Below are 26,406 nucleotides of genomic sequence, written 5' to 3'. Positions count from 1 at the left end.
AGAGAGAGAGAGAGAGAGAGAGAGAGGGAGGGGGGACTACGGGGAAAGACAAAAAAAAAGGAATCTCGTTCCACTTCGAAAAATCACTACAGCACGTTGTCAGCGGGAAACGAATTCCAATGAACCGAGTCACCCTCGGCCGACGTCAAGAACACAACTGTGAGAAAATGCATTCAGAAACTAACCAAGGGAGCACTGCAATTTCCGGATCGTTCAACAGGATGACTCGAGTTATTCGCTACAGGTTCAAAATAACTAGAAAGATAAAATTGAACAGTACAATTTATTTTGCTTACGGAAAAATGAATGATTACTTTGGAAAACCAAATAAAAACGACAAATAATTATCGAAAAGAATCGTTACTTGATGTCCTTTGATTTGACTCGAAACCGAAGAAACAAAGTGTACCAGGAGAGAGTAACCACACACTTCGTTTATTCACATACAAACTGATAGATTCTACATATATGTATACGAAGATTAAACCAGTATAAAAAAAGCTACCAGAATATCTGATCTTTGTATCGAATCATAAAAGAAAAGAAAATAAGTACTGAAATTTTATGCCGTACAGGAAAGAAATTATGCTTGATTTAAAAAAAAAACAGAAAAACCGAGAACTTAAGGGAAGAACATCTCACAGTTATAAATGTAAGTAAAACCTCGTCTGGCTGATAGGAAGGGCCCGGTGAAATTCCAGTACATGTGTGTTTAGAACAGAAAAAATCCGTGGTCCACGTATCGGAATTCCAAACGGCACTGGCACACAACGTTTCGCACATGCACTTAAAATCCAAACACTAGAAATACTTGTTCCACCGTCTTGCTCGATCATTCGGTACGCTCGTTGTACGCGGCCGACGACGACAACGACGAGCGAGTCGAAACGGATGACGGTAAAAATCCGAAAAGTGCAAGGCTACACGCATCGGGGAAGTCGAGAAGAAATTCTCTCTTGTCCCGAGGATCGGCCCGTAGCTACACGAGCGTGGCTTCGTTATAGCAGGCAAGCGAGCAGGTCGACGCGAATCGGATGAGAAACGGGCTTGGCGGCTGCATGGAAGAGTACGGAGACGGGAGAGCTTGCTCGAGTGAACGTGTCGCGAGGAGTGGGGGTATGGTGGGGAGCGGCGGCAGAGCCTGCGCAAGGGGACCGGGGAGTGTGGTGGGGCGGTGGGGGGAGCGCACAGCATGCGCGTGTCTGCGCACCGGTTTTCGGCTTCACTAGTGATGGGCCCGATCTCGAGCCGTAAACTTGAGTGGGAGGTGGTAAGATTGCCAACGTGTATACTTACATGTAAATATAGATTTTTCTTTGTTAATTTATAGAAACTAGAAACAAAGGAGATGGTTGATTACTGTATGGAATGTTCTATCTATCAGATTTTACATCGTAGAATGGGCTGTTTAAACCTTTTCACTATGCTGAGTTTGAGATAATCATACCGTCTATGCATAAACATGTATTCGTGGTTTAATTATAAGTGGACTATCCTTTTCAGTTTGATAGAATTCTCACTAAAGGACACAGAATTCTTCATACTTTCTTACAACTCTTAAGTAAAGTAATTTTGTTTTATAGTCAAATAAATTATTTCAAAATTCTTTTTTCTTTAAACTTTAAACTATTTGAAATAGCAGGACAGATAATGTAGAATTGAAAATACAAAGTTATCCTTATATACACTGTTGTATCGTCTTACTATATACATTTGTGAGGATGTATTTTTCTTTTTTTCTCAAATGTACATAGCTTATGATGACATAGATATTATTTTCAGTAATTTCACGATGAAAACTCCACGGCTGTTTCGATTGAGACACCCGTTATGTGAAAGTTAGTTTGTACTACCTGACGCACGTGCGCATAAACCACGATGAATGCACGTAGCATGAACGGTCCAGTACAAGATGCTCAAAGTAGCTAAATTGGTGTAGACGTAAAATAAGCAATAATTACATCAGACCACTATAAACAGTGCTTAGTTCGTTAAGTAAAAGCATGTGTTTTAGGTTAGGTACACGATTCGATTATTTAAGTATTTTAAGTTAATTATTTTGAAATCAATATTATAATATTTATTGTATTCAACTGAAATTAGTTTTTTTTTTTTTATTTAAATCAGGCGTAAATAGTGGAATAAACGTCAATTTATTTTTCAAGGTATATGTATATATTTCAGTTTTATTTTTGTGTATCGTGATTATTTAAGATAAACCACTTTCACTTTTAACTTGTGCTACACTTGTCCCATTTTGCGTCAAATATTACGTGCTACCTGCGAATCTAGGGGATAATTAGAATAAAGGACACAAAAGCCTGGTACCTGAGCCACGCCGACACATTCCAGCTGCTCGAGAGGTGTGTCATATTCCAGTCAAAGTGGCGCTTTTCTTTGTGTGTGTCCTCAGCGATGGCTTTAAGTCACGAACCGATTTAAAATAGTATTTTTGATAGATAATTTCCAGAAATTAAACTTTTTTCCGCTCAGCTAAATAAGTATCCTGTTTCGTCCATAATATAACAAGTACACAAAAACTTTTTTATTGAAATGCATTATAGAACGCCACTGTAGACTTGTAGTATGTGGTATGTATGTACAATAGAAAAAGTGTCCTTTATTCTTAAAAATTAATGTCTGACAATAAAAAACAAACTCAATTATTTCATTTATAGACATAAAAATAATATACGTAAATGCACAATGTTCGTGGTTATTTTTCAAAAGTATGTATAAATGTTTCGTTTGTTTTTAATTTTTAAAAATATAAAAATTTTGTATATATTACATATGTAACATGTTAGAGTAAAGAAATTAGTCATAAAATTTTGACTTGAAAAATATGAATTTCTTATTGAAAAAAATGATTTAAAACCTCTATAAATTCGTATTCTCAATTATTTTTTTACATATGTACATTAATAATTTACTTACCCTGTGTCTTCGTTTATGTCTTCTTGTTTGGTTTCCAGCCAGGAGGAAGTTGTCATGAGATATACTAGTCACATTGCTTCTCTTTTTCACTGAATTCCTTTTTGAATCGCGTCTCTTCTTTTTTCTTTTTCCGTTATGAAATAATTTTCCGAAAATTTTCATTTTTCCTTTTCAAATCCTTCCTTACCCACAGATTGACAGATACCACTGTCGGTAACGTTGCACACTCGGCAGCAAGCTTAGTCCGTCACTACAACTACAGGTCAATCACCGTTAAAAACCGTAAATAAATTAGTCAATACATATGTAAATTTAACAGAAATTCAGAGGTTTAACAATATCTTTAGAAATTAAAAAAAATGTCAAAATCTACCCTACTACGCATGCATCTATGTACTGTACATACTACATATGTAAATCTACTGTGTACTATTTATCATGTACAGAATATTCAATAAAAAATTCATACATATATGCATATATCCATAAATAACAGTAGAAATGTCGTAAAAGTATTTGGAAATAGTAGAAGTCACTCAAGTGAAATGCTGATGTATGTAAGTACATACATACATCTGAAATATTTTCAAACGACACTGCGTAATTTGTATAAATTACGAAACGTTTGGCAACACGATCAATTAATATACGTTACCAGTTTCGGGATACGCGAAGATCGTTTTGGAGAGTCCCGTTGTCACACTATATTTCTATGTTTTCAGTAAGGAAGTATTTTCAAGTTCACTGGTGAAAATATTTGAAAACCCACCGTTCACTTTGTCCAAACGCGTTTCGATATAGTATACGTTATTCAGCGATAAAAAATCATACGTCGATTTATTTTAAACGATCTAACAACAGAAAAGATGCCACGGGACAGATTGAACTTCGATTGACGAAGGGAGAGTGGAAAGTGAGCAGAGTTACCATTTGAAATGTGGGCGGCTTCGTAACGCGGCTTATCATAGCGGGTGTTGCTGATATGGGATGAGTCGGTGGAATCTGTATGTAATTCTGTGTCGACTACAGAGGAACGATCGATCTATCGACCGAACGAAGCCCCAGAATCACATATTGGCTTCATATTCCTAACACTTTGACGCATTTCCCGTTACTTTTAGTACGTTCCAGTAAACAAAATCACAACGTAAGAATTGTCTCTCGTGAGAATTGATTTGAAAAAAAAAATGACTGTTTAGTTCAAAATGTCCGACAGCTGTTCTTATAGGATTACTTATTGTAATATTTAACCAACTTTTTAATATAGTTCATGAAACTATTTGTATATTATATACATATCGAGGATACATGTTCTATTTTATTTATTAATTTCAATACTTTAATTATAAGAAACTGATCTATGTATTCTACTGATCTATTCTACTGATTAGTCTTAAGTAAAATTACATGCTATGTGTACATTAACCAATAATACACGAAAAAGATAATGAAACAGAAACTAAAGTTTATCTGAGAAGAAAGAATACACCTACATACATATATATGTATGACTCTATGTACATACTTATCCCTGGACGCTAGCAACCTGTATCAGCTAGTTTGCTGACACTGGCTAAATACTTTCAGGCGTCATGCGGCCACTTGTCAGGCAGGGAACTGTATGTATGTTCGCCGCGTACATATGCATACGAGGTACCAATAGGTACCTTGTCGTCAGTCCAAGAGGGAACAATATAGAAATTATGAAAATCGTCACACATTAGGCACTCAAAATTTATTAAACAAGAAAATTCTTACTATTTAATAATACAAATCCTAACGTTTAACCAACATAGCAGATACAATACAATCACAGAACAAAAATGCTCGTTAAATCTGAGGATCGTTATTGGACGATGGACGTTCTGTTTCCATCATCGAAGCTAAAATATCGTAAGTATTTAAATAGGTATTTGAGCTACAAATCGGAACTGATCGGAACGATTACGAAAGCAACGAGAAGCAAGCGTAATAGATAGTTCAAACGTGTGCATATTGAATACATTTTAATACCACAATTTCGTCTAAATATTTGGTGTTCACAGAAATAGCTGACAGATTTTCCGAACCGAAATTTCAATATTTTATGAAATTCAATAAAATTTAACCCCCCATGACGTTTTGTAAGTTTGAGGTTACATATACCTGCACATTAATACTTTTTACATTTATTATCGTTTCCATATTTATTCTGACATCGTATTAAAAACAATTATATTTCTTATATGAGAACACTTATAACATGAATTCTTTTTCTTAATTTATATTCTATATAGTTTTTATCTATTTATTCCTTTCAAAGTGGAATACAGTTATTGAATTATATGGGATCAAAGGAGTGAAGACTTCTCGTTGACTTCCATAAAGTTCTTTAATTATACTGAAAAAACAAAAAGAAATCAGGGAAACGGTATTTACGCTTCGTTCATGGAATTGCATCTATATAGTCGAAATACGCAGTTTTAATTGGTTCATATACGACCCAATGTAACCGTGTCGAATAGTGAATGAATCGAAGCTATTGATTTTTGGCTATCATTCGATCGTTCGACTCGCATAAAAATAATTACTTGCATGTATTCTCATCTATAGTTAATTACATGATTATACTTCTTTCTAAACATTCAGATCGTTACTGCTTCAAATGCAAATACAGCTACGCTATATACGAGGTGTCTCAACAGTTTCGTTGCGGATAAATCGAGCGCGAGCGTTTCGTAGAGCACGTTCAAGCACATAAGTAAAGTAATCTTATCTTTAAAAAAATCGCTGTTACGAAGGAGCGAAAGTGATCGGACATTACCGTTTTCTCTCGTCAAATATAAAGTAAGTCTTGGTTTCTTCATTTATACTATATAGTAAACAATACAAATTTGCAATATACAAAAATTAAAAGATAATTAAATGATATAAAGAGATACTTTACAAACGTATTTATGATTAATGGATATACACATATGTATATATAATTCTCTCGTCCATGTAAATGGTTTTACATTTATTTCAATGAGACACCTAGTATAATCACAATGATACAACAACTATGTAATTATCGATACCATTTTTAATAAATACACCTATCCCCTCAGCAAGAACAGTGTTCACATCGTATGATGTAGGTAAATAGTCGTTATTATAAAAACTGAAGTTCAGGCGGAAGTTATAAACACTGTATTAACAATATTATAATAACTAATTATTACATTTTCGTGTGTATTGTTGTCATTATAATAGATACAAAAGTTTCGACAGTATCGATTCGATCTGTTCCTAAATAGAATGAACGCAATATTGACGGCGCTCTGAAAGAAGTAACAGTAAAATAGTTTATCGTAGAAATAGGTATTTATTTCTTGTTCTTAATACGATACTGCGCCATGCAAGCTGCTATTTTATTTTTACCGCCGAAAGAAGGCAGCGTGGGCAATACGAAGAACAGAAATAAGTCGTGCAATTAGTCTTGGGATTTGTAGCAACATTGTTTCCAATGTCGCACCAATATTGCTGGAATTGTGAATTTACATATTCTCGAAATCAAGTAAATTCGAATGCTATAAAAAGTGAGTGGAAATATCGTTCGTCGCTACGATTTCAAAACAAAAATAGTACCTATATTTCATAAATAAGTAACTAAGTGTAAACGATAACTTCGAACTTAACTCTAAAACGATACACACAGATTCATGCGAAAACAATAAGTTCGAATTTACAGATAAATATGAGTGATGTCGTCTCGAAAAACACAATTTTATTAATATTACAAGTAAATTGAGAAACTGGGTCAAGAATGTTCGATTATTATTGCCAAGGAAGCAGAAAATTCTATATAAAGAATCTCTTCAAAAGCTAAAGATTTAACCGATTAAAAACCTAATGACACAAATAGTATATACATTCCACAACAATTTGGTTTACACTTTATGAGCGATCAGTACACCGACAGTGTACATATACTCGACGACATTGCTTTAAACATTGCTCTCCCAATTTCTCCACTGTTTATGCCGTGTACGCACATTCGATTAACTGTATTCTGATCCAATGATACCAATGGTTAACAAAATTAAACGCAACAACCTCAGTTTCGTGTTCATCTTCCGAAATAATTGAAATCTAATTATATCTTTAGTCGAAAGAAACGACAGGTTCGTGCTGACTCGATAACAGAATTTGGATATTAACGCAATTACGAAAAGGGCACTTGCAACTCGACGAAGTGTCCTCTTGTATCGTGTAACGATATAAATGGAATAAAAAATAATTAGACTTCCAACGGAATTCTAATTTGTGTGATAGGTCCTGCGTATTCGTAATGGTACGATCCATGTACATTATCCGCGATTCTTTATATGAACACGTTGGAACACGGTAAAATATATGTGCATATAACTATTTAAGAATTATTACAGAGCCGCTATCCTGTATCCGTTTACATTACATATATGTATATGTATATGTATATGTATATGTAATATGTATACATGTATACGGTGTTCTGAAAAATGGCAATACAAATGAAAAACATAGAAATTTCTCAAAAAGAGGAACCCTCTTGTAATCACCTATTGAGGTTACGATGAAATACAAGTGCAGCTGTGCGTTTTGTTAAACATTCTTGAATGGATGACAAAGCTGCCGTGCAAATTGGACATTTCAATCGTGACTTGATTGAGAAAAAAAGAAACGTTTTTTTTTTCTTCAATAATACAGAAATCTTACATGTTTCGCTTGTACCATTGTATTTTCGGCACACCTTATACAATGTATATAAATGTATATATATATATATATATATATATATATATATATATTATATATATATCCATATACATATATATATAATTTTGTGGATAGCGAGTGTCCATCTTTCTCTCTTGCTCATTTTCCTTCTTTTCTACATTCTTACACTCCTTTTTCTTTTCATTTCATCAATCTCGAATGTGTACCGAAGGGCAGTAACCCAATTATCTGTTTTTTTTTTGTGTTTTGTTCATTCTTCGTTTACGCTTACGCCATACCGATCTCAGGTGTAAGACTTAGTAAGTGGTCAACAATAAGAAGCACAGTTTTAACAAGTAACGTTTGTTGTCTCTCTCACACATAGATCCCATTCACACTATGTATTTTTTCACATATACATATACACAGATGTATGATACGCATACATACATTCATTCTCTCTCTTTTGTTCTCCCTCCCTCTCCTCCTACCTCCTGCTTTGCCTGCTATAGCCCGTTCTTTTTGTCTTGTCCCCTTCTCTTTCATTCACTATAGTTGTTTTACTATGAAAACTTACTCTATCCAGATTGCTCAATGATCTATCGAGTAATCGAAGAGTTTTGTATGGAGCTTTTATCATCTTTTTTTTTCTATTGATTCTTGCATTATGTCTGAAATAAGAAGAAAAAGACTGTTATAGAAATTATGGTGAAAATTGATGTTTAAGAAAAGTAAATTTCTCCTGTAGGCCGAGGTATGGTCCTTTCATCGATAAGTAAACGCGCGTCTAGGGTGTCGGGACGCGCAGACTAACAGAAACACGAGGAGATAAATTAATTAAAAAATTAATTGTACACATTGGAGAATAGGTTTCAATTTACCAATAATGTTAGATTATGTCTGAAGGGGTTAGTAAGCTGGTGCTTGGAAATCAGGCATCCGTTGTTGTTGTTGCTGTTGTTGTTGTTGGCCGAAAGGCGGGTCCTGATAACCGGTATCAGTTGCGTCAGGATAACTTGTGTAGCCTGTTCCCCCAACAGGGTCTGCTTCGTAACTAGGTGCGAACGCAGCGTCAGTTCCTTGTTTAAATCTTTGGAAGGCGAACCAGGCACAGGCGGCCTATCAACATTAAGAAGAATATATTATATCCAGTATGAAAAGTATATATTTGAAATAAGATTTATATTTTTCTATTCAAAGCTACTTATTATTTCGTAGGGATTACTTTTAAATTCTGCACATTGACCGATAATCTACGGAAACAAAAGAAAATGTTTAACCCATGTACCCAGGTGAAAATGGAGAAGAAGCTGCAGGCGTTAGCACTTTCGACATTGGTCACTCCATAGTTATTTTCTGGCGTTTTCGATTTGTTCCAAGCGTTAGTTAAATAACAAAATCCAACGAAGTAAAGGAATGCCCAGAAACCTGAAAATCTGCAAATGAAAACTGAGTTTATATCCTGTTTAAAAACAAAACTATACATCAATTACATAAGTAACACTGTTAAATAATTCATTCTATATTTGAGTCAGAAAATGTAGACCATTCAAGGTCACTGAACAAGCCTATCCTACATCATTTGATCTTTCAATAACATTTCAACAAAATGTTAATTCAGATTCTTGAAATAACATTTTGAGCTAAGTACTTATTAAGTCCTTTGCTCTACCAATATTAGTTCCTACAAAGTCTAGAGAAAGTGAAGTAACTGTCCTACTGTAAGTAAAGATGGGCAAATTTATCATCTATATACACACACTTTTTAATTCTTGAATAAAAGATCAAAAATGAACATTTTAATCAATTACCCAGTACTATTATCAAATTAACAAGGTCTACACGTAGATAATGGATAGACTGTGTATGTTTATGTAAATTCGCATTTTAATAGATTATTAAAAATTAATACATATAACAGTTCAACTTAATTTTTACAATAATTGTTACGTGTTGTCGGAATATTATTGTACCTATTTCTGACTCAAGCCAAGAAGGACATAAGGTAGTATGTAGTAGCCTAAGTCAAGAAGGATAAAGTTGGTAACAGTACCCTAAGTCAAGAAGAACAAAGTGCTTCCTGGTCTTAACAGAGGACATCTGCTCGAAAAGGTATTCCCCGACGAGGAATCCGATGCTGGCAAGGAAAGCAAGGACTCCGATCGCTATCCCGTAATTGCAAGCGTTGTGGTCCTCGTTGTAGAGGCACACTTCTTTTCCGTCTGCCCTTCGTATGTACCCCTTGTTGCTTATGCATCCGAACACAATTATCGCGAGCAGCTGCAAAATCAAATAGCAACTTTGCACCTTTCAACGGATATCTGTTTATCGCCTTAAAATAAGAAAATTAAAACGGATTAATACTTTTTTGAAATTCTAATTTCGCGCCATTTTCTGTATAATATCCGACGCAAAAATAGAGATAACGTTCGAGGACAGAACAATTCAACACGAGAGAGACATTAAAATTCCTCATAAAACGTGTTGTACATTCGATGTACATGTACTTGCTACATTCGAACTTTACAGTCTTGAAAGAAGACTTCAAATCGATTCGACAGAAATATTCGCCTTATCGACAGTTTTCTCCTTACATGAAATCGAATCCTACGTTCGACTTGGTCCACATCCGCGTTGGCATCAAAATGGATCGAACATGACAACTCTGAGACACAAGTACTTGATAAAAAAGAAAACAGGGGAAATTCAATTCTAAGACGGTAGAGGTGAAATAAACGCGATTTATTTCTTTGTTTATGTAAATTACAACAACGAAAAAAGTGTATAACTTGTGACTTTCAAAATAAATCGATTGCTACATCATTCTTAAATAAATTAAAAATAATAATATGTACAGAGAGTAATTAAACAGACTGTTATATTAGTAGTTACTTAACTATATTTAGAAACTTTACAATTTTATCAGAATTTCTTTAACTTTTAGACTTGAAAAAGTAATCAATGCCATTGAACCTTTAGAATGCAATACTTCTTAATATTTAAATGCAAATCATCCGAAAGTATGTAAGAATTTTTTATTTTTATAAATTTAAATACAAATGATCATAAAAGAATGTTGAAACGGCAAAATGTACATAGGTACTATACATATATGTATAATATAATAATAAAAACACATCACATAAGCTAAATAAAAATAAAAACCGTTTCAAAATTCAATACTTCTCATTGTTGAAAGAAAATCGCCGAAAAATTCAATTCAAAGAAAAAAAGCTTCAACCTTAACGAAACAGCACTTCTAACGACAACTGCGTCTAAAGTAATTTGAGTACTACGAAATTTGCACAATCATTAATTCCTCGAAGCATAGAACATCAATTGGATGTTCCCTATTTGGAAACGATTTCCTATATTTCAAGTTGCAATTAGAATCTCGTTAAAACCGCACGTAGCTTCCACTTCGAATGACGCCCCAAATCGATCTCAGTATCTCCTTCACATCTCATTTGCTTTAACCAGAAACTGAAAGCGAATCTCTCTATTAAAAACCGCGTGCGATTTCCGCGACTTAAAATCCACGAGATTCACTTTGTGTTCCAATGTACGGTAAAGGCGACAGAAAAAACACTTTGAATATCCAAATTATTCTAATTAATAATCGACCGCTACAACAAATGGATGTTGAACAAAAAAACAGTAATCAATGGACAACGAGCAACGGAATCCTATATTATGGGGTGTATTGCAAGAATTCACGAAAAATCAATAGAACCCCATCGTGTCGAGTTAGAGGGGCGGGGGGGGGGAGGGTAGCGGTTCACCCTTTAAAATCAATGCTCAACGCGTAAATTCGACATTTCTCCTGATTCGCGAAAACGTCGCCTAGAAATATGGTTAGGTGTCGGTTTTCCGATTGCATAACTTACCAAACATACTGCTCTCAGGATGACTTGAGGCCTTCGAACGAAGGCAATAGGGTCGAAAGGGGCTCCGGCCTTTCCTCCACCGTACGCTCCACCGTCCATCTTAGTGCGACTGAACTGAAATTTGAAAGCTCGAAACTGATCGAACCGCGCATGCGCTGGGAAAGGTAACCTTTTTCTTCTCCCACCACCTGGCACTTTTGGGGTGGATCCTCTCACAAGGGCGCTTCGCGCGGATGGAACGTAAGTTAAAGCGAGAGGTCGATCGCTTTCGATCGATCCAACGATAACTGTAGACTGGTGACTTTTCCAGTATATCTACATAACATAGTGGATAGTGGTCCGTACAGCAGCGCCAATTGCTATACATCCGTCATGTTTCCGTAAGTAAACGCAAGAGGGAAATTTGAATTATATATTTCTTTATATGAATAACTTGTACCAGACTTGACAAGGAGCGAAATTTATTTAAACTAAATATTTTAAATAACAGAGGGAAATGAAAAAAAGACTGTCTATATTTGTAATGATTTGTACACTGTTTTTGTCAATCAAGTAACACATGTTTTTAGTACTACTAGTGTTACTATGCCTATTCCAGTTATCAAAATACAAAATCGTTGAATATTGTTACGTTTTGGTTTTACTCTTACCTATAAAAAATAATAGACATTTAATTACATTATTTAGCATAAAACAGACCTATTTAGTATCATTAATTACACTTCGATGTTAGAACTATCAAAACATACTCCTAAAATTAATTCTTCCAGCTCGTACAAATTTTGCTTTGCTTCCTCTAATTCTGTCAAAGTAGCATTAACAGCAATAGGTAATATTTCAGAAGCACTTAAACTCTTATTGGGATTAACAAAGATATTAATTCTTTCCTTCTTAAGCCTTAGTCGACAATATGAGACAAATGCTTGTATAAGAGATAACTGTTGTTCACCGTGCTTAATTATTTCAAGAAAATGTTCAAGCCTAAAAATTTTGGATATTTTTAATTAGTCGAAGTCTTCAAAATCTGATATTTTCTAAAAAATCTATACGAATTTAATAATATAAAGTTCTACCTGTCCTGAATATTTGTTACTACAACACCAGACCTTCTTCCCTTTATATTTAAAGCATTTCTTATCTCTTCCGCTTTTTTGGAATCAGCACCTATATTAATATCATTTAGATTAATTACCAGGCACATAACTATAAAGACTTTCGAATTACCTAACATTATTAATTCCTCTGTAGTAAGTTCATGCAGTGTGTCAGTTGATATATTTCTTTTCTTGCATTCTGGTATTAACTCAGGTACACCCAAGCCACGCAATAAAGAAGCTGTTTGTTTAGTAAAACTGAAGGGACTACAATAATTATCCATGATTTCAAGTGTAATCCTGAAAATCGTAAATACAACAGTCTCTGTAACATATTTTATAGAGAACGTAAAGACAGAAAGTAGGATCATAGAACCCCTGGAGCATGCGTAAGAGACCCCATTTTTTTTAGTGTGAGATGTACCTAACCCAGCCCCACACGGGGTTTCTTACGCATGCTCCAGGGGTTCTATGACCCCACAGTCCAGACCAGTCCAGACATACGGGGTCTCATTCGCATGCTCCGAGGGTTCTACGACCCCACATCTCAGACCCACGGTGTCTCATGCGCATGCTCCATGGGTTCTATGACCCCCCTTATCAAGCTATAACAGGTCGATACTCGCCATTCGATACGAGTGCCTTTGTTCGATACCTACTTGATATCGCAACCGCAGGTATCGAAACAAAAGTATCGAGTAATGTACTCGTATTTACATGTATCGATACTTTTACTGCTCACCACGTGGGTTTACTATTTGCCTTCCGATGATTAATATGCGCATTTCAAATTTCGTGTAATAAAGGTAAATCAATATAATGTGAACAATAATCGGGTATACTATGAAAGTTGAAATTGTTGACGGTAATAATTCTTGATAAGAGGTTTTCATAAGTAAAAGACCAAAGCGCCAATGAAACAACGTAGATAACCAGATAATTATGAGCCAATCGCATTATCGTTCGCATGAACTCGACATACCTTGAAAACGCTCAATGAATGTATAGAAATGAATTCAATATGAACTGGGTCTTATACAAAGCCAAAATACAATTCGTGGTTTCTAAAGTGTTAAAAAATCACTGGACATCTCTGTCGAAGCACGGGATACCTAGTGGCATGGAGGAGGTCGTGCTCGACAGGCTCGACAGGACCGACGGAACAAGTGTCTGTGTACAAGATGGCGGCACCCGGGGCCTTAACTGTCGTGAAAATCGCCAGGAAGTAACCCGTAAACGGAAGCCGCGCGGTGTCGCAGCGAGCCGCGGATCCCCGCTTCGAAGGATGTGATCCGAGGAAGAAGAAGAAGAAGGCCGAGTCCGGGCCAGAGGAGCCTTTTTCCACGCTGCCACGAGGAAATTCGGATAATCCAACTTCCTCGGGCGAGTATCGCGATCTTCGTGGCCACGCCGACGATGGAGCCCAGGGAACGTTACCAAGAGCTCTGCCGACTTTGCGCATCCTACGACGCCGTCAAAATGGACATCTTCGGTCAAGAGGGCAAGAATAGACAGCTCGTTGACAAGATACAGGCCTGTCTACCATTCAAGGTTCGTCGTCCTTGTTGTCGTCGTCGTCGTCGTCGTCGTCGTCGTCGTCGTCGTCGTCCCTATACGCGATTAACACATTTCTCCGCTACCGAGTTTTCCTTTCATGTTCTGTCGGGTCGGTCGTTCGAAGATAATGCTCTCTTTTTCGACGATACCTAAACATCCCGGATCCACTGGGCATTCAATTTATTTCTGACAGAAACGTGTATCTGTTAATGTCGCCCACTCGGCTTGACCCGATTTTGTTTTGTATTTTGTTTCTATTTTTTGACACACTTTCGAAGTCACTTTAAGACGTTTTATCAGCTTAACTAGGTTCTACGGAATTTTTCCTTCCTAAATTATTCAATAGCTCGAAAAACATTTGTTTTAATTTTTTTCTATGCTTATTGCAAGATAAACAAGTGATTTGTGAAAGGGTTTTGACTTTTTTGAGAAACTTTTAAGGAACTTTCTCAGTCATATCCATTTGTCAATATTTAGATTTAGAAACAATGAACCTGTAATTTAGTTGCATAAAATTTTAGAGGTAATCAAATTGTTAATAGAAATTACAGAATGTAGGGTAAAGTAGTGGTTCATAAATGAAGTAGAATTTATTTGGAATATTTTCTTAAAAGTATATATGTACAAAATATGCATTTATTTGGTTTATTTATATAAGTATGTATTGTTTTATGTAGAAACGATTATGGATTTAGTTCAGGTATCCAATTTACTCGTGTAAGAGTTAAAATGAGCATTTAGTTTATTAATTTGTCACTTTCATCATTTCCAAATATTCCCATAATGCAATTATGTGTAATAATTTGCATTAAAAAATTCTTATTTCCTACCTTCTTTATTACCTTTGAGTCGATAAATTTATTTACTTCCAAACTACAACATTGTTTGACAAATACATCTAATACACATATTAAGACACGTACCAATTTGTAGGCAACTAAAAGGAATTAATGGAAGATATTTGAAGATACAAAAATTTAAATAGCAGTCATTTTTTATATGTGTAGCTATGTGTAAAATTGTCCTTGTTGCTGTTATTTGTATGTGAAAAGTTTGAATTATTCTGTAAACTTATTGCTATTAATTAGTACAGATTCTTAAGAAATGTATTTCTTTAAAGGAAAAGTGAAATATTTGCTTATTAAGTTTGCTTTTTTCAATTGTCCGTTTTTGAGTTGTCTTTGTTCTATCTATTTTAAAATATAATAATTCATTTTCTGTGATTCTTTAGAATCTTTGCTGACTTGCAAAATATTTATTTCATTATCTGTATCAATTGAGACATTTAGAAAATTCATAAATACAAGATTTATGTTTTTCTTTTGACTTTATATAATTAATCTTTTGCAGTATGTATTTTGAAAAACTGACTCTGTACGGCAATATTTAAAAAGTTCCGTTAATTTATTATTCTCGTATTATTTATATTTTTCACATTAAGTATATAGGTATTCTTGGGTTTGCAGTTATATAATTGTGATGTAAATTACATAATGCCAAATATATATTAGCAAAAATGATTTTCATACTAATATTTAAAGAATAAAATGTTCTGCTTATATGTGTATTATAATATTTATATTATTTACATGTGTGGAAATTACATATGAGGTATACATCCGTTTACTATTACCATTAATATTGAAATGTTTAATTACAGATTGCAGAAGATGATCGACTACCAAAATGCCTCTGTTACCGGTGCATGTACAATTTGGAAAATTTCTATGATTTTAGAACAGCATGCGTCAATGCAGTGGCCCTCTTGGAAAGATGTCTACCACCTTCAGAAAAGGTGAAATTCTTTGCCTGAATATTTATTAATTCACAAAGCGATGAATATTTAACAAAGAAAGTATCCTACATTGATCAGTAAACGTATAATCGGTTAGAAAATATAATTCAAAAAAATGTTTCTTGTACTTTTATTTAGGCTGATGGTGTTACAACCACCCTAATGTGCTTCAATGACGCAGAGCTCTTGAAACAGAAGGAAAGCATACCTATGTTGATCCCAGAGGCACCCATTGTAAATCCAAATGCTGCTTTAGGCACACCACCCAGATTAAATTCTGATGGGGAGGCGGAACACGAGGCGGAAGAAATTGTTGATAACAGCGGCACAGATGAAGGTACTTTTACAATTTTAACGTATTATGTGATAAGTAAAATGCAATTGTCAAATGGAGAGAAAATGCAAGGAAATACATTGAACGAAATATTATAATGTATTGAAATTTGTTCAAGTTTCAAGTAAACATGTCCAAGATGAAAAAGTGAATATATCTGTTTTGTTCTTTTGCTTAAGCAACAATAGTGGATGAGTCTGAAGATCGTCGTTCGGAAGAATATGAAATGGATATGGAAACAAATCCAAGTGATTTTTTGGAAATGACTTCGATAGTTACAGAAGAACCTGAAGAACCAGAATCAAGGCATCGCGAACATTCTGGTAACGTCCCGGAGGTATGTTACAAAATTTAAAAGAAGCAGTCTCTGTTCGTCGCTGTACTGTAATCGATGACTTGTATTATTGCAGATCACGTCTCAGCAATACGAAGTTTATGTTTGTTCGTTGTGCAACAAAGCATTCAGTTCAAAGGGTCATTTATCTTTGCACGCGCGTATTCATGTCGGGGCCGGTGATGTGATTGGTGAAAAAGTTCTTACAGACGATCACACTTCCTACAAGAGACCATATCAATGTGATCTTTGTCATAAATCTTATTCGACCGCAAAGCATCGTTGGGGCCACGTTTCAACAACTCATAGGTTTGTTCCTAATATCTCGGTACATTTACGTTAACTAGTTTTCTGATCATTATTTTTACGTTATTTTTACATTATTTTCTACAATAATGCGAACCGTTGCAACTATCACGGCAAGAAGTCCATAAGTATAGTCATACAGAGGACGAACGATATTCTGAAAAGACGCGGTGGAAAATGTGTAAAATGTAACGTGCGCATTTATACCAGAATGATATCTCGATAATACCCAATGACGATGTAATAATGTTTAAATTAGAGGCCATCCGGCAGTGACGTGCGGTTACTGTTCCCGGATCTACTCAACCCGAACGAATTTGGAGGAACATATAAAATCACGCCACGCTGGTCTTCCAGCGCCCATAAAGATTCCTGCGAACAATACCTGTCGACAAGAGACCAGATACCAGTGCAATCCTTGCGGGAAAATGTGCATAGATGCCACGGAATTGAATCTCCATGGAAGGATCTGCATTGACGAGAAAAGGTCAGATCATTTGGCCAGGAATGAGAACAGGGATACTAAAACAATGGACAGTTCTGAGGGATCAAGTATCATTGGTAGTGATGAAGATAGCAAAGACTATAGGTACAGTTTCTACCGCTGTTGGAAAAGATTGTTCAAAATGTTTAATGATTTCACGAGTACTTGAATTGTTATACTATTTTTCAATCGCACTTTGTTTACATTTTTGTCAGGAGCGCAGAGGCAAAGCTAGCTAAAAATCCTCAGCTGACGATCTTGAAGCAAGCACTAACGAAAGGTGATAGTCTGAAACGAGACTTTGAAGATAAATTTATGACAAATTGCAAGCCAAAAAAACTGCCAAAAACAGGTAACCTTGGTATTAAAATACACATCTTTGTAGTTATGAATCGATAAAAATTAAATTACTTTCGTATGGAAGACACGTCGATTTAACTTATATCCGTAATCATTCTGTTTAACAGAAAACACAGATGCGAAGAGTGATAAAAAGTGGTACTGTGAATGTTGTTCTCAATTTTTCACCTCAGTCGAGAATTTGAAAGAGCATGAGGTAGTTCACGACGGGGACAAACCGTACATCTGTATTCTCTGTAAAAAAGATTTTGTTCTCAAGTCTTCCCTGAGTAGACATATTCAAACGCTACATGGCGTTGACCCGTTGCCTATTATAGAAAGCGATAAGTGTTTAAAGAAGATTGTTTCACGGAATTGGAATGAATCTATGGACCTTGAATACGAAGGAAAAACGTCGGAATTTCCATTATCTCCAGAGGTATATCGTTAACATACATACATGCATAGATGTAATACACCTAAGCTCTTCTTATGTCTAGACTTTTCTTTACAATGAAATTTCAGACGAATGCTGAAAATGAAGAAGAGGACCATGAGAGCGGACAAGAAAATCTTATCGAAATCGAAACGGTATTTGTCTGTGAGATCTGCACCCGTGACTTTAACGATCGTGCATCACTTTGGCTTCATATTCGGGCTACTCACAAAGAATTCGCAGCGTTCGCGTGCGGCGTTTGTTTGAAAATCTGTGCGGACAATACGCAACTTTTGAATCATGTAAATATGTATCATGGTGGATCAAAGTTATTGCTTTCTGAACAAAGAAGGTATGGTACTAATAATTTTGCCTAATTGTTGAATCGATTCAATATTGAAACTAAATCGTATTTTCGTTATTGATAGGTATAGCTGCACGATTTGCGGGAGACAACACGACTCAAGAAAGAAATTAATCGCGCACGTATCTATACACAGTGTTGATTCAAATTATGATCCAGCAACTTTTGTGCAGTTGAACAGTAATTATTATGGAGAGAATATTAACGGCACGGAGACTACAGAAACGATGCTTGATTACGAAGAGGAAGGAGACAAAGTAGACTGTTATATTTGTTATAAATCGTTTCCAAACGAGGATCATTTAATACGGCATCAAAGAAATGCACACAGGGTGAGAATTTCAATGACACACAAAATAAAGTTAAAAAGAAATAAGAATTACCTTTGTTTATATATTATATTTAACGAAAACAGTGACGCGAAAAGTTATTTCGGCACGGAACAGTAATAAATTCGATTTCTTTCGTTAAAATTTGCTAATTTTTCAGTCGGAACAATTAATGCCAGCGGGAGACTCGTTGAATTCGTCTAATTTAAACGGCGGTGGAAACCGTGCCCAGTACCATCTGTTCTTTGTTTGTGAACTTTGCGGGAGTTCGCATCCCAGCAAATGGGAACGCTGGTTACATGTCAGTTCTTCTCACGCCAATGAAGCAGCCATAAAATGTGATCGCGAGGATTGCGGTAAAATATTTGCCACAAAGTCCCTTAGGAATGATCACGTTCAGCATCATGCGATTCAAGGCTCGTCCCCGAACACATGTGAAATTTGCGGGAAACTGTGGGGTAGCAGAGTCGATTATTGGAAGCACGTGATGGGCGTTCACTCGGACACCGTTCCGCTGATCTGTGGTGTTTGTCTGAAAGTCTTCCCGAACGTGATGCAATTAAGCGGTCACGTGAAATCGAAACACTGGCCGTTAACGAACGGTGATTTTAGTTGTGATATATGTGGTAGGCCGTACTCGAACAAATCGAAAATGTCCAGGCATAGAAAAATCCACGGTTTCGAGGAGAGCTGCGACAACAACGGCGCGGAGAACAGTGAACGTAAAGCGGACGGCCGAATCAGAGAAACTGAGCTCAGTTGTGAGCATTGCATGGATTTGAAGTTTCCTAGTTTAGAGAAGTTGTCTAATCACAGACGAATCGTGCACGGACTGTTTCCCTGCGATCTATGTAATAAATGCTACGGAAGAACTTCGCATTTGTGGAAACACGTCAACAGAGTTCACAAGGGTCACGAGGACATCACTTGTCCTTATTGCTTGAAAACCAGCGCATCGAAGGTGCATTTGGCCGGTCACATCTCGAAAATCCATAGATACGCGCCGGATTCTAGGGAAGATGGTATAGATGGGAAAGATACAAGACAATTATTGAAGACCGAGGAGGTTAGTTTGCATTATTGCGAGAAATGCAACAAAGGATTCCACAAGCGATATCTGTTGCGCAGACACATGAAGGGATGTCAGAATTATAGAAAGGATCCCGGTGCGTTGTTGACGAGATGCAGAGCCTGCGAAAGAATTTTCAAAGATCGCGCCAGTTTACAAAAACACATCGAGAATCATCACAGCACTTATGCTTGCCATCTCTGCAACGAGACCATCACCTCGAAATTAGGAATCATGACGCACAACAGAGTCAAGCATATGGATCACCCTGATTTGACTTGTAATTTCGGTGCTTGCAGAAAGCTTTTTAGAACGAGGGAGGATCTGGAGGCCCACAAAAACGACCACAGATATCACACAAATCCAAACGTTTGCGATTTCTGCGGCGATACTGTTGAGAACAAATTGAAATTAAAGATGCACGTGCTGTCCCTTCATCGTAATGAAATCGGCGTGTCTTGCGGGGTGTGTTTAATTCCAATGAAAGATCCGAAAGAACTGAAAAGCCACGTGGAGCAGGTTCATTCTAGCGTACTTTCAAGACCAAACACTTGTCAAGTATGCGGTAAACAATATGCCTCGAAATGGAAAGCTTTCGATCATACGAAAAAATGTCACGGCAAAGTGTTCCGAACTTGCAAACAGTGTTTAGCAGTTTTCACCGAAGATACCGCCATAAGAGATCATTACGAGATGGTACACAATATTTCGAAGGATCAGCTTGCTGCATTTGAATACAGATTGGATATTCGATCGAAAAATGAAGATTTCGAAATGGAGGTAATTCGATAATAATTATAAGTACAATTTTCTATGTAGAATTAACGAATGAACGGTAATAATTGTTTCTTGTTTGGTTCACACTAGTCGCCTGATATTATTGTTAAAGAAGAGCCGGACGATTTGGAGTACGATATAGATCTCTGTGACGAGGATTCCAGCGATTCAAAAAGAAGAAGATCCTTGACCGATACTTTCGACTGTGAAATGTGTCCTGAGATGTTTTTGAACAGTGACGCCCTTTCGAAGCATTATCGTAACATGCATAATACAGATCCAGAAAGGATGTTCAAGAGATTGAAACAGGAAGAACAAAGAAGAATGCGTGCAAAAATGAGTTTTCTTTGTAAGAACTGTAAGAGACAATTTTCTACAAAGACATTGTATTGGAATCACGTCGCAACCTGTAGGAGGAGCGCTTCGCGAAAAAAAGTAATATTGTCGTTAGAAAACTTTGTTTATGCGAAAGAACAACTGTATATATTCTTGCTAATTCATGGATTTTTTCCGTTTTATACAGGAAGATCATTTGCCTTTGCGGAACGATATGTCGGATAATCAGGAAAGTGTGCTCGATAACCGAGAAGAAATTTTAAAGAATAATAATCAAATTAAACAAGAAGAAACTACGTCAAATTTGAACATTCCTGATTTCAATCTATTCGAAGATATAAATCTTCAGTTATCAGGCCAAAGACCTCTTCCAAATCTGATGCCGCTATCCCAAAGGTAAATGTTATACAATATAAAGATCTCCTTTTCCTTTTTCGATTTTTATGTTACACGTCTACGTATCTATGTATTACTTCAGGGTAAAGCCATCGATGAAATGTTCGAGAAAAGATTCTAGAAAAGTCTACGATGAATCAACAAATACGGAATGCGCTTGTGAAGTTTGTGGAAAGCAGTGGCCAGCAAAGAAACATTTATGGCAACATTTAATTCGTTTCCATCGAGCAGAAGCTGCAGTCACTTGCGGAGTGTGCCTGAAGCTTTGCAAAGATTATAATGATTTAGCTGATCATTTGAAAGCCACGCACGAAGCAATCTTGTCTTGCGAAGGGAACAATTTTACGTGTAAAACTTGTGGCAGGTATTGAGAAAATCGAGACAGTTTCAATTGACCCATTCTAACGAATCAAAGTTCGGGCGTTCCCATAATCCATATCGTATTCCTTCTGTAACAGATATCACAACGCACGCAGCAAGCTATTACTACATACAAGTATTCACATTGGACACGCGAGTAATGGAGTCACGTGTCCAAAGTGTCACAAGAATGTCACCGACGAAACTGATCATTTTAATACCTGCACTGGTAAAATTGAAGAAGAAGAAGAAGAAGAAGAAGAAGAAGAAGAAGAAGAAGAAGAAGAAGAAGAAGAAGAAGAAGATTTGAAGGACGAGGAGAAGCCAGAAGAAGTATGTGCTAATAAAAATATTTTATTTCTTTTTTTAATTAATGTTTTCACTTTAATTTCTATTAAACAGGGAAGCCTGATAGCGGATGATGCAATGGTAGAAGAAGTGGAGGAAGGGGACTTTGAGTCCGAGGCTGAAGAAGCGGACACGGAAGAATCTGATAGTGGCAGTAGTACGGAAGCTGAAGAAGAAAATGATTCCGAGGGTGAGTCCAGAGCTACCGGAGAAATTACGTACAACTCGGACAGTGAAGATTCCGAAGAGTTAGATAATATAGAAATACAGGAAAAGAGTATGCAGCATTTCGCTTTGAAACGTCTTCAAGCATCCAACGAAACAGGTAAGCAAGTGCAATGTTAATTATTACAAAAGAACGAAACTTGACCAAATTATTTAAATTTTCAGAACCAGAGAAAAATGACGGTTTGTCGGATGATGATGGACCTCCGGTTCTCAGTCCCATGATGCCTCTATTGCCTGAAAACATATCCGACGAACAATCAATGGGTCATAAACTTGGTTCGATAGTAACGTTAACAGAGAAAGATATAGATATGTGTGATTTAACAGAAATTCAAAATCAGTCATCTCCCAAGTCAATGAATTTCTATGAAAAGGGCTTGTCCACCAATGAATCGTTGAATTTCGAGACTGAAGCGTACATAAATCGAAGTGACGATGATTACGATGATACCAAAAATGAGTACGATGAAAACTCTATGGAGGGGAACGACGAGGAAAATGAAGATAACGAAGAGACGGAAGGGAATGAAGAGAACGATGACAATGACGAAATCGGGCAGAATGAGGAAAACGACGGAAATAATGAGATAGAAGTAAATGAAGAAAGCGACGAGGGAAACGAATTAAATGAAGAAACAGAAGACATCGAAGAGAATCGATTGAATGAAGAAATCGAGGATGACGAAGATAATGAGGAAGATGAAGAGAATTATGAGAATGAAGATAATGAAGAAATCGAAGAGAATGAAGGGAGCGAGGAAATTGAAGGAAACGAGGAAAAAGAGGACGGTATGCAATTGGGTGATTTAGAAGGCGCTGTACTAATGGTGACCGAAGGAAATGAAATATTAATACAACAGAATATTTTGGAGAATGGAACTGAAAACGTCAATCAAGCGTATGTGTATTCTACGCTTGCATACAGTTCAGAAGAAGACAGTGATGACGAGGGGAAATGAGTGCCAAATTGTGATTAAGTAATTTGAAAAAAAGAAGAAGAAAAAGAAAAGTGAGACAGTTATTGCACACGTTGTTTCAAGAGTCAGGAATACGTGGAAATGAGTGCAGGAAATGTTAATACATATTGTGGGCTTGAGTTAATCACCAACTACTCGGGTTGCAGGGAAACAACACCTAAGAAAGTAATTTTTGTTTTTCCGTTCATAGTGTCTTAGTATAATTAACAATCGAATTTACAAAATATTTTTAATAGTATTAAAAAACATGTTGAAACGCCGAAGTACACGACATGATATATTTTATTTAAATAACATGGTAAACAATACAAGATTTTAGAAATCATACGGTCTCTTCAACGTCAAGTATTTAAATTTTTCTATTAATCAGAATGCTTATAATTTTAAACATTTTTCCTGTTGCAAATATAAACTTACAATTAATATCGCTCAGAACATATCCACGTATTCTTAAAATTTATTAAAACTGCGATCGGGATTTGTATTGATTTATTCTGTACAGAAAAAATAGAGATGAAGTGTTACGATTTATGGAAATTCATACGAATGTTGCGATACGACGTGTAAATATATTTAGATTAAGCGGTAAAGTTAGCTTTCGCAGATTTTTCTGGTAGGGGGACCGTTCTTTCATTATGTCAAATTAGCTAGACCGAGGGGTATCAGTGAAGTTTATAGTGGGTATATACATACTATAGGAATAGGGAGACCAATGAGAAATTAATATAAAAACAGAGTGGGATTGGACTAAGAATACGTGCATGAACAAACACGTGTATTGGATGAGGGGAGGAAAGTAACAATGACCAAGATCAGTGTGATGTAATAAAAGAACAAAACCCCTAAGCTCTCCTAACGGATTTATTATTAGGTTTTTTTTTTATCTATTTCGACTTTACGGGCGCAGATCCGATTCGATCTTAAATCATTTGAGGTTATTCGATCGGTATTGATATCTGTTTATCAAAATTTTCCTTTTCTATATAAAATTTTGTCCAAGCGCAAATAGTACAAATATAGCAATATGCAGCATTATGGTAATATTAGAAGAATAATTAACGCTATAAATACTAAAACGAATTCCTTAAATTCTACTAAAATAATAAGGTGGAATCATTTTGTATCTATTTAGTATTTTTTTTATCATTTCGGTATTATATTAATATCGATTCGATTGAATCTGCCGCATGGGAAATTTCAAAATCGAGGAGGATCGAGGAGGATCGAGGAGGATCGAGGAGGATCGAGGAAACACAGAGCAACTTATAGTGTATATAGTAGTCATGTAAGTAACTCCGTGTACAGCTACGTTATACTATGCGAAACGAGAAAACGCATATATTTGCTGCGTGTATGAGGGAAAGCATGATCATAGTGTGTGACAGAAAGGAAAGGGCTAGCTTCTATCACTTTTTTACCATCTCGTACGTTTAAAATGTTCAAGGAGAAACTGATGATATCGCTTCTATTTTCCAAATGAAAGTGTCGAATAACTGCGTACGCTAATAATAAACAAAATTATTTCTGATACATATATCGAACATTTTTCTTCTTAATCATTGCATGGAATTCAAATTGAGCTCAGTTTCTCTCTACAGATGTCGTTCCACTGTACTTTATCGACTCTGGAGTACGTGTATAGCTTTAGTGTATGTAGTAAGTAATATTTTATTTTTTCCTCCTTTTATTTCCTCTTTTTGACCGTGTAGTCATTTCATTCGAGTTGTAATTTCATTTTTCATCCATCATCTTGGTGCCGTTGATAAGGTCCATTGAAAAAAATAAGGAAGGAAAGATCGAATATAATTTTCTGTTTCGGTTGATCAATTATCCCACGGTTATTTCCGTTAACTTTCTTTTAACAGTTTTTTCTCTTGTTTTGTTTTATTATTTATTGGAGCATTTGCTTCGTTTTCGGCGCGATAGTAAATAAGAAACGAAAATGGCAATTCGCATTTAACGTTTGTAACGATTACAATAAAAACGACTATAAGTTGTTTAATTTCTTATTTTTCATTTCAATCCTGTTTGCTTATTTAATTCCATGATTTTCATTGCTACATTCACATTTTTTAATCAATTTACTGTGCGTTTAGCCGGCGTTCTTTTATTCTTTCAGTAAGAACAATAATTGGAAAATATTAGAAGGAGTTGCACTAAAAGTGTATTATTTTTATCATTATTACGCGATAATTCATTCCAATCTTAATATATAACACCCTTTACTTTTCTTTCATTAAAGGAACCTGTATCCTGTATGTTTTTTGTAAGTTTATGATAAAACAATTATAATCCAAGCAAATTAAGATTTAAATAAAGTATTCTTTTACAAAACACAGAAGTTTGTAAATTGTGTAGAAAATGTAACAAAAAAAAGTATTGATACACACACGTACGTGAATTTAAAATCATTTTATAAAGTCTAAGATTAAGTTAGTAAAATTCTCAGTATTTTATCTTCAATTGTAGTAAACTTTCAAAGAATTTATTTATTTGCAATTTCATATCAATAAGTAAATAAACAAGTTTTTGTAAGAAAATTGAGCAAGCACGTACTTTTTTTACTCGTTGTATAATAGAAAAAAAATATATCGTTTCTATTTTGTACTAATTTAGACGATCGATTTTATTTTTCAATTGCCTGATATGTTGTTTTATGTTAAATAAAATAATGAAAAAAACACGTAAATAAAGAGTTTGATAGTTTTGTTGGTAGCCTGTAACAGCCTGTAATTTCATATCCGTTGGTTCTTCCTTCGGATGTTCTTACTTTTAAACGGTAGGTTCCCGGAGGAAGATTAAGATGTAGAGGCAGGCGTTAAGCCGACATCGAGCCGAAGTTAATTGCTTTTCCAAAAAGTCGTCGAAGCGTGACTGGGAACCCTCCGCGAGCCTTTACAGGAAACTGAACAATCCAAGAAGAATCTTTCTTATCCTCTCAACATTCAAAAGTGTAGGTACATCAATGTTCTTCAACGTGTAAGAAAAGAGAAAAAGAGC

The 26,406-nt window shown here is 35.7% G+C and overlaps 3 protein-coding genes across 3 annotated transcripts in view; 1 reads left to right on the top strand and 2 right to left on the bottom strand.

Moving 5' to 3' along the window:
- The window catches only part of LOC107189387 (tight junction protein ZO-1), a 16,457-nt gene extending 12,787 nt beyond the window's left edge, over positions 1-3,670 (bottom strand). Inside the window, exons 1-2 of the mRNA XM_015577907.1 lie at positions 3,593-3,670; positions 2,938-3,193 (exon numbers count right to left, since the gene is read on the bottom strand). Of these exons, the coding sequence (XP_015433393.1) occupies positions 2,938-3,099 (162 nt within the window). The 5' untranslated portion in view covers positions 3,100-3,193; positions 3,593-3,670. The remainder of the gene's footprint in view (positions 1-2,937; positions 3,194-3,592) is intronic.
- Positions 3,671-8,565: 4,895 nt separating this feature from the next.
- Positions 8,566-12,989, bottom strand: LOC107189356 (synaptogyrin-2). Its single transcript, XM_015577871.1, has 6 exons — positions 12,768-12,989; positions 12,617-12,707; positions 12,293-12,524; positions 9,710-9,936; positions 8,945-9,092; positions 8,566-8,775 (listed from the first exon to the last, which is right to left on the bottom strand). Exons 1-6 carry the CDS (start codon positions 12,919-12,921, stop codon positions 8,566-8,568), a joined length of 1,062 nt encoding a protein of 353 aa, XP_015433357.1. The 5' UTR covers positions 12,922-12,989.
- An 876-nt stretch (positions 12,990-13,865) lies between these two features.
- On the top strand, positions 13,866-23,670 carry LOC107189315 (zinc finger protein Xfin-like). Its single transcript, XM_015577812.1, has 17 exons — positions 13,866-14,188; positions 15,855-15,989; positions 16,128-16,326; positions 16,512-16,660; positions 16,734-16,966; positions 17,223-17,552; positions 17,663-17,799; positions 17,915-18,225; positions 18,312-18,574; positions 18,651-18,918; positions 19,076-20,764; positions 20,852-21,196; positions 21,285-21,493; positions 21,576-21,857; positions 21,952-22,186; positions 22,256-22,526; positions 22,592-23,670. Exons 1-17 carry the CDS (start codon positions 14,054-14,056, stop codon positions 23,386-23,388), a joined length of 5,988 nt encoding a protein of 1,995 aa, XP_015433298.1. The 5' UTR covers positions 13,866-14,053; the 3' UTR covers positions 23,389-23,670.
- The last annotated feature ends 2,736 nt before the right edge of the window (positions 23,671-26,406 follow it).

Source organism: Dufourea novaeangliae, unplaced genomic scaffold (assembly GCF_001272555.1).
Source record: "Dufourea novaeangliae isolate 0120121106 unplaced genomic scaffold, ASM127255v1 scaffold142, whole genome shotgun sequence".
Taxonomy (NCBI): Eukaryota; Metazoa; Arthropoda; class Insecta; order Hymenoptera; family Halictidae; genus Dufourea; species Dufourea novaeangliae.
The sequence above is the reverse complement of the archived record's forward strand: the minus strand, read 5'-3'. Positions and strand labels throughout refer to the sequence as shown.

Bases quoted from the DNA above. Each gene is read 5' to 3' on its own strand.
- LOC107189356 (XM_015577871.1), bottom strand. From the start codon at position 12,921: ATGGATAATTATTGTAGTCCCTTCAGTTTTACTAAACAAACAGCTTCT. The intron at 12,708-12,767 runs GTAATTCGAAAG...ATATTAATATAG, and splicing joins AGAGGAATTAATAATGTTAG to GTGCTGATTCCAAAAAAGCG. The intron at 8,776-8,944 runs GTACATGGGTTA...TAATGTTGATAG, and splicing joins TCTTCTCCATTTTCACCTGG to GCCGCCTGTGCCTGGTTCGC.
- LOC107189315 (XM_015577812.1), top strand. From the start codon at position 14,054: ATGGAGCCCAGGGAACGTTACCAAGAGCTCTGCCGACTTTGCGCATCC. The intron at 17,553-17,662 runs GTACAGTTTCTA...CATTTTTGTCAG, and splicing joins GAAGATAGCAAAGACTATAG to GAGCGCAGAGGCAAAGCTAG. The intron at 22,187-22,255 runs GTATGTGCTAAT...TCTATTAAACAG, and splicing joins ACGAGGAGAAGCCAGAAGAA to GGAAGCCTGATAGCGGATGA.